Raw genomic sequence first — 9,423 nt, 5'->3', positions numbered from 1 at the left:
ATATGGGTGAAGGAGAATGGCGAAGGGAAAGGGTTTTTTTTTAATTTTTCCAGATTTGTGTGTAAAGGAGAATGGGGAAAAGAAGGGCTGCCCTTTTAATTTTTCAGATATGATATATTTTGTAATTTTATTATTATATTTTGTAAATAAGGAAAAATATCCCTATATTTTGTAATATAAAGTCTTAACTTGTATTATTAGGTCATTTTCCCATTAAAAAAGGGAGGAATGTTAGAAACTCATATAAGCTTAACATTAAATTTTAAAAGGTTAAATGACCTAATAATACCTGACTTTCTATTACAAAACATAAGGATATTTTTTTTTTTATTTACAAAACATACCAACAAAATTACAAAGTATATCAGATTTGGTTAATGGGATACCCACGATTTTAGGCTTTTTTTAAGGAAGAAAATTCGATTTTAAATGTGGACTTAATTCTAGGATAGTTACCATTCAACTTCTTCCTCTTTTTAAAAAATATTTCTCTCTCTCTCTCTCTCTCTCTCCCTCTCTCCCTCTATGATAGACACCATTTTCATACCTAAAATCCATCTTCTCTCCTAGTACAAACTTTTCAAACCAATATTACAAAGTATTTTTGATTACTAACTAGTGTATTAATTGTATATAAAAATTGATTTGTATCGTTTTGAGATATATATGATCATCGTGTGTTTTGAAAATCTGTATAAATTATATAAACTATAGTTTTAAAAAATGTTGAAAACTTATATATGTTTGAAATGTGGATGGAGTCTGTTGTATGTCATTTTTTAGATATATGCATGATATGATCCTAGAGGGCATGATTGATGCTAATGGCTCAAGGGCATGGAAGAGGACGTTGGAGGCACTTGTGGACCCACGTAAGAGAGCAAATGATGTTTGGAAGATAGCTTGGCATTGGAAGAGTTGCAAAGTGGCTAGATGCGCAAAATGGCTAAAAGTGCAACTATGGGGCTAAGATTGCAATTGAAGGTCATACTTGCAAGTTATGAGGTTAGAATGGCAATTGGAGGTCATAATTGCAAGTTATGAGACTTTGGATGCAATTGAAGACTCATGTGGGTATTTTTGCAAAAGAGCCACTTTAGGGCCTTTTGATGTAATAGGCATTAGTATAAATAGTTGTTTTCATCCATTTGGAAGACTTAGCTTGCATATTGATGATAAACCCAAATTGAGAGAATTTTAGTATAGTTTGTTTGGTTATTGTTCAAGTGTGATTTCCAAGTTGTGAATTGAATTGCTTATCCATTGAATTCATCTAGATTGCTCATTTGTGGATTCAAATTGAGTCTCTTCTTTGAATTCAAATTACTTAGGTTCTTTGGTTGAAATCCAATTAGGAAGGTTTAGGTTTCATATACCTAAGCTTGCCTATAGATTTCATTACCAATTGGGTCTAGTATCTATCCTTCAATCTTCTCATCCCCAATTTTCCGTATCCCTTTTATTTCCTTTTGTTTATGTTTAATTCTTAGAGTTTCCCTAGGTTGATTGTTATCAATGCGACACAATATATATGAAATGCGAACAAATTCGATATCAATTAGTCTTAAAAATGTTGAAAACTAATATGTGTATGAAATGTGGATGGAATTTGGTTTGTATCAATCAGAAACTTATTATACATATATATTTTCTCATAATCTATATATACTTTGGTCAGATTTTATACAATTTATATGTACTTTATCATAATCACAATATATATATACAGCTTTTATACATATTTCATGCGTAGAAATTATAACGAATTTATACATATTGCATACAAAAATTAATATATGTTTATTTTCTAGTGTATGAACTTTATATGGAATCTAGTTTGTATCAATTATAAGTTTATTATACATATTTTTCTCAAAATTTATACATACTTTGATTAGATTTTATTAGGGCTGGGCATAAATACCGAAAACCAAAAAATCGGACCGAACCGAACCGAACTTCACGAAACCGAAACCGAAAGAACCGAACCGAATTAGTTTGGTTCGGTGTTTGGTGTTCACCTTTAAAAAACCCAAAGCGAAATAGCCGAACCGAACTTTGATGAAACCGACCCGAAGAACCAAAATTTATACATTACCCAAAAATATTAAGATAGTCCAGACCCATTAAGTTTAAGCCCAAAAAAAAAACCCAATTGTAATAAGCTCTCTTTTACTTTTGTATACCTAATTTTCTATATACTTTAGAAAATCAAATATCCTTAACAATATATGATTAGGATGTGTCTTTATTAATGTATGTCCTTTATGTGTTTTCTTAATTATTCTTACTGTATGTATATAACACCTAGTAATCCTATATTATGGTTTTCTGTTCTTGTGTATCTTGTTTGTTTGATTTTGATTTTAATTTGTTAGTTTTATGTTTTGTTGCTTTTGAGAATATGCATTAGTGTAAATGGAATCGCTTCTAATATCATATCAAAAAAATTAAATTGAAAAAATCGAAACCGAACCGAATCAAACTTCAAAAAACCGAAACCGAAAGAACCGAACCGAACTAGTTTGGTACGGTGTTCGATGTCCACCTTCAAAAAACTGAAATCGAAGTTTGATAAAACCGAACCGAAGAACCGAACGCCCACCCCTAGATTTTATACAATTTATATGTAATTTATAATAATTAAAATACACATACAATTTTTATACATATTTCATATATAAAAATTATAAGAATCTATACAGTTACATATATTGCACACAAAATTAATCATATATTTTTTTTGGTGTATGAACTTTGTACATAAAAATTACCGATTATAATGGAATTTTTAGAGTAAAAGTTGGAGAAAATTAGGTAACAATATCTCTTAATTTTGAACGGGGAGAGAAAAGTGAATGAAATAAGGAAGCAAAAGTTGGAGAAAATCAGGGAACTATATCTATAAATTTTGAATGGAGAGACAAAAGTGGATAAAATAAGTAAAACGATTTCCTTACCTTATTTAATGTGTTTATTTGCAAATGATTTCCTTACCATATTTAATGTGTTTATTTGCTTCTTTTTAATTTACCTAATTCGTATAGATTTTGTAACAAGTCTATTGATATATTTTGTAAACTGAAAAATATCATCATGTTATGTAAATATACCTTCTTACCATGTACATATATGTTTTTTGCCCATTTTAAAATTATGTGTTCAGATCTAATATTTGTTTCCAATTTCTGTTGGTTTTATCAGCTTACCAAGGAGTTCAAGGATTAGGGCAGAAGACTAGTAGTGAAATAGAAACGCGAAGCTTTTTAAACCAGTAGGATTAATATTATTTTTGTCATTTTTATTATTTTAGTACTACTAGTATTCCTTATTCTTAGTTTTCTATTACTATTGCTTTTTGTTATTACAATTTGTAGCTATATTTTACATACAATTTAGGTGTATTCAATACATATTTCATATAATACAAAAATTAAATACATATGTATATATATCGTACACAAAATTAATCATATATATTCTACTTTGCAAATGAACTTTGTACATAAAAATTATATATTATAATGGAAACAACACATACAAAATTAAAATACATCTCTCTTAATTTTGAAAGAGAAAAGTGAATACATATACCTTATAAAATCTAGTGAGCTATAAATACAAATACCTTATAGATTAGATTTGTAATAAAATTAAAGTGTACTTACTATACTTAAATACCTCTTATATGTAAGCTACACCATGTAAAAACTCAACTTTAAATCTATGCGTTCGGATGTAATGTTTGTTGATATTTTTTTATTGGTTTTATATGTACACGTATATGTAAAAAATAAAAATAACTAAGTTTGAAGGAACCCGTTGTCGAGGAACTGTATTCACCAATAATCTTAGGGCAATCGATTAGGCGAATCTTGAGTAACGAAAACGAAATGATTAAATCCAATCACAACCGAGAATATGTTCCAATACCTGTTCAATTATCTTAATGAGTCCTTGTTAGCCATGTCTTTATTCTGGAGACTATATAAAATATTCCCAGGTACTATATAATTTATAATGGTCCATTGCTCTTCCGTTGTCTCTTTAAGCCTTTTAGCGCCACCCCAAGGTGGTTGTACATTTAATAGAAATCTATTAATGACACTCACAAGCTTTGTGGTGCCTGAGAGATGAAGATACTTTAACCTGCGAGTAAAAGAGTTATCTCTCTCTCTCTCTATATATATATATATGTTAATTAATATCTATCCAGTTCATTTTACTTGTTAGCATTACTAAAAATAATTGGTCTAAAATATTTGTCACTTTAGAAAATTAAGATAGAATCAATTATCTGTTTCCACCTCTAGCCTTACGCTAATAAATGTGGAGAGAGACTAGTATGGGAAAAGGAAGAGTAGTAGTATTTAATTTATATGAAAAAATGAACAGGGGTATATATAATCAAATTATTTTTTAGTTAATATTTTTTTTAGGAGGGGAGTAATTGTTTTGTTGAACATGGAAGAAATATCTCGATATTCTTTTTTTGGGAAAGTCAAATAAATACGAGTTTTTAAAAAGTAATTTAAAAGCATTACAACTATTTTCAAAAAATTACATAAATATAATTTACTTCAATTCATTTACATAGTTTACAACTTTTTAGATTCTAACACATGTTTGGAAAGCCACATAATTGGAATTGGTGCAATTACTAGGGTAGTAATTACACAACCTAGTAATTATACGAGTGTAAATACAAATACCTTATAGATTAGATTTGTAATAACGTAATTAAAGTGTAATTACTATACTTTTTGGTTGCACAAGGGTAATAATTTAAAAATAAATTTTAATTATAAAAAAATTAAAATTAACATTTAAACAATATTGCCTTTATAAATGATATTAAATTAGTTATTTAATAACACATTTTTTCTTGAAAATATATTAATTAATAATCATATATTGTAACTAATATTGTAAAAAATAATTGATATATATTGGAGAGTGTAATTACACCGTCAATTACACCCAATTCCCACCTAATCTAATTACATGGTCAAACAAACTTGAGTAACGATAATTACACCCAATGATTAAATCTTTCAAACCGAGATTCCGAGAATATCTTTAATTTTAGGAGTTACTAATAGGGTCCTTGTTAAAACCATGAACCGCAATCGATAATCCAACCGCAAAATAGGTTTATATTGGTTTATTCCGGTATCGGGTAATTGGATTAGCGCCATGGGGAATGGTTTAATTTTATAGTTATTAATGACACACACAAGCTTTCATTTTCCTTATCGGTTTAGCCGAGTAACCCGTTAAGAATAACTAAATTATAAATAAATCCCTATATATATATATATATATATATATATATATATATATATATATATATATATAGTAGTTTCTCATTTTCCTTATTAGCATTGTGTTTGTTTCTTATTATCTCATGTTACCAACTAAATCATTCAAAACATTTTACTTTCCTTGTGTTTCTTCCTTTTCTATGGTGAAGATGGAAGAGATAGAATTACCAGTGGTTGTTTGAGAAAAATAAGTTTTCTTATGGACATTGACACGGTTTAATGAAAATATCATACTAATAGTATTTAATTTATTTAATAACGATACTTTAGTGATAAATTTAATTATTTCCAATAATTTAAAATCATGTTTCCCAGAATACCCACCATGAGTAATACATCCATTTAAATCTTGTGATGTGAACAAATGGAAATGAGTTTGCAATATACACCATCAATATTGCGCCTTTTTGTTTCGATAATTTTGTATTGATGCAATAGTCCGAAATAAAGAGAGGAAAAAAAAAGTCATATACTTTATTAATTAGCATAAACTACCGCTAAAAAACCGCTAAATTACACCGACAACCTATATCTTATTTTGGTTACTTCAGATATTTAAAAAGTTCCGATACAACTTTTTAGACAATTATCCAACCGAACCGCCCGATAAGCACCCCTAGTTACTACCATTAATGCATATACTCTTTACTTTTTCTTTCTTTCAAATATGGAGAGGACATGAGAGAGAATTAATGTAACTTTCCAAATAAAATAAAATTAAATAAATATTATTTTTTAATAGACCTTTAAATCCGACATCTATCATTTTGAAAAGATTCTTTTTTCGTTTTTTTCTTTTTTTTTCGATGCAACTATTTTTTATGACTAAAAGAAACTATTTAAATATATTAATATTAATAAAAGTACATGAATATACATTAATTATTATCCACGCTTTAGCATAAAAACAATTGTTATAACTATTTTTATTGTACATATGTGTGTGTGTGTGTGTTTATATATGTATTTTATTTCATTAAAATAGTTGATATACCACTGTTAAATGTTGGATATAATATGCTTAATATTATATAAAGTATACAATAGCGAAATAATTAATACTATACCAATGTTATATGTTGTGTATGGTATACTTAATATGATATAATGTATACAATAGCACAATATACTTGATATATTATTTTTGATGATATAAAAATTACAAGAATGATTTTCATGTTGAAGTGCGAATAATATTATGAATTAATATGAATATTCATGCACTTTCTTAATTTATTTACATTCAAATAATTGTAACAATTTCTTTTAGTCACAAAAAGATAATCGCATTAAAGTGAAAAGTAAAAGAATAAAAATCGAAAGGAGGGGAAAAAATAAATTTAAAACGAGCTAACAACCCTATGCATTTGACCTTTTTGTTTTTTTGTTTTTTTTTTTATATTTTTTTGTTTTTGTTTTTTTTAGGGTTTATACTAGATATTCATTTGCAAATATTCCCTATATGTCTACATTTTTAGTTTGACAAGAATCTAATTATAATAAAGGTATCTAAATTAGAAAATATATATTAGTAAAAACTTGTTTTTTCCCCCTATATATTAATAAAAGCATTGTTTTTCTTTTCTACACAATGTGACCCCACGATAGCATGGGAGGGGGAGAGAGAGAGAGAGAGAGAGAGAGAGAGTAATTATATTTAATATGTTATTCCCTCCAAATCAAAAAGAGTGTCTACTTAGTCAATTGCACACCTCTTAAGAAAATACTAATTTCTAGATAAAAATGGGTGATTTGACTAAACTGTCCCTAGTTAAATATGTATTGGGATTTGATCACATAACACTTAATAGGGGTAAATCTAGAAAAATATGGTTAATTCTTTATTGATTTGATAAACGAACACTCTTTTTGATCCAAGAAGAAAAATGCTAAGTGAACACTCTTTTTGATCCGGAGGGAATACCATTTATTAATTCAATATTTTAGGAATAGTCATAATTGAGGGAGAATTGATAGCATTTAAAGTATATCATATAAGTTACTATGATGGTACAATGTTTAATATTAAAATTAGTTATAATTTGTATAATTTACTTCTAGAAAAATTGTACTTGTGAAAGTTCCATATTCTTTTTCTCGCTTCTTGATGAGACATTGAAAATATCTTAATTTTCATTGGATACCAAACTTTACATTTATGGGTACCCAAGTACTGAAATATCAGTCTCGTGGTTGAAGACAATTTTGAAATTAGCCCAAATGGACTGGAAATTAAAATCCCTCAAAGAAAAGGTAGTAAACGATTTCATGAAAGTTCACACTTTAATCATGACGAGCAATAGCATCATCAACCACGCCACAAAATTCCCACCTCTATTCACAACACTCACAGCTTTGCACTCATCACGGCTTCCCATCTTCAATTATTAATTTTACTCACAGACAAAAAACAATGGTCATTATTTAATCACAGTTCACATCAAACACCTTAGCTTTAATTTAGTTCTCTTTTTTAAATTACAATTGAGTCCTCAATTACTTCAATCAAAGCTCCAATTAATCAACTTCATGCGTCCACTACTCAAAAAAGCAAAAAAAGAAAAGAAAAAAAACCAATCTAAGCACGTAATAAAAAAAGTTACATTACAACAAAAGAAAGAAAAAAGAACAAGCTAAGCATGCGTGACACTTTGAAATCTTTATGTTTCATCAGATGGACCTTCTAGCGAAAGTTGCTTTAACCATTCAAACGTTCGATGACGTGACATTGCTTGCTTTTTTGTCGCTTTGATATTCTCCGATGAATCCTTCTTATCTTCATGTTCATGGTCCCTGCTGGTCGCCTTTCTTGTTTTCGTAATTGTAGTTTTACTGTTCATGATTAGTACATTTGAAGGAACTGTTGCTACTGCATTTGCTGAACATTTGCAGCTACCAAGAGAAAACCTCTGTTTCTTTTTCTTGCTTAGTATAATTCCCGTCGTATTATCATTATTGTTGAAGCTGCCACTGCTACTACTGCTCGTGCTATTTCGACTTCCTGAATTATCCCTGTTGCTTCTGTTTTTAAGATCTTGTAATGCAATTTCAGGTGTTGTCACTAGACCAACACGAAAAAGACTCCACAATGTAGATTTTCGACTTGAATTGTTGACGTTTGATTGGATCGTTGACTTTGAAAATCGAACCTGGGGTGTTGGACTAGGATGAGAATGAAATTGGTTTCGAACTTTAGGCTTGTATTTTGAACACGTAGTGCTGGAATTAGAAGAACTGCCACTGCTAGATGAACGCTGGCTTCGAATACTACTACTTCTACTGCTTGAATTTGCGTCATTACTAGAACAATTAGGCCGATCACTTGGCAAACTAACTGAATGACGCAAAGGCAAGATTTGGCCTTGGTAGAAAATTTCATCTGCCGTGCACATCTCTGACTCTTTCAACATATTACCACCACAAGAGTTAAAATCAAAATCTTCTAATTGGACTTCACTAGTACTTCCACAAGCTTCTTTCTTTGTTTGGTTCTCTTCATTGTTTGGAAGATCACATAGTGATAATGCTTCTTCTTCGTCTTCTTCTTCCTCTTCTTCTTCTTTGAGAAGAACTATTTCTTCGCTTTCCCTCGTATTTTTCATCATTTTGATATTGAAGGGTTGAATTTCTTTTGTTTTTCTTGCTCTTTGTTCTTGTCAATATATAGAAAAATAGTTGAAAGAGGACAGTTATAAAGAGGGAGACAAATGGGAGGTAAAGGAATAAGCTTGCAGGCGACAGTAGAATTATAGAAAATGGTTCGTTTCTTGTTTGTAAGTCAAGAATACTATTGGGCTACAAATAAAAAAGCCGGCTTTTTTTTTTTAGCAGAGCGTGGAGCTTTTTCAAGTCTTTACTCTGCCTTTCAAATGATTATTGTGGAGAAAAATAAAGTTGTGCTTCTGAGTTACTACTTGGGAAGAGTGAGGATGGTGGGGGAGTGGGGACTACTTTAATTTAACAATGCATGCATTTGAATGGTATTAATTTATACTATAGATTAGAATATAAAATGAGTGTATGGATTTGGCTGCGATATCTTTTGAAATTTTGAAAGGATCCTTTTTGTATCGACTTTGAATGGTTAATTGAACCATTA

At 29.3% G+C, this 9,423-nt stretch overlaps 1 protein-coding gene across 1 annotated transcript; it reads right to left on the bottom strand.

Moving 5' to 3' along the window:
* Positions 1 to 7,984: 7,984 nt before the first annotated feature.
* On the bottom strand, positions 7,985 to 8,929 carry LOC132047874 (probable membrane-associated kinase regulator 1). Its single transcript, XM_059438851.1, has one exon. The coding sequence runs from the start codon at positions 8,927 to 8,929 to the stop codon at positions 7,985 to 7,987; it is 945 nt and encodes a 314-aa protein (XP_059294834.1).
* Positions 8,930 to 9,423: the final 494 nt, after the last annotated feature.

This window comes from Lycium ferocissimum, chromosome 2 (genome assembly GCF_029784015.1).
Source record: "Lycium ferocissimum isolate CSIRO_LF1 chromosome 2, AGI_CSIRO_Lferr_CH_V1, whole genome shotgun sequence".
NCBI classification, from domain to species: domain Eukaryota; kingdom Viridiplantae; phylum Streptophyta; class Magnoliopsida; order Solanales; family Solanaceae; genus Lycium; species Lycium ferocissimum.
This window is presented reverse-complemented; position numbering and strand designations above follow the sequence as displayed.

Coding starts and splice junctions, on each gene's coding strand:
- LOC132047874 (XM_059438851.1), bottom strand. CDS start 8,929: ATGATGAAAAATACGAGGGAAAGCGAAGAAATAGTTCTTCTCAAAGAA.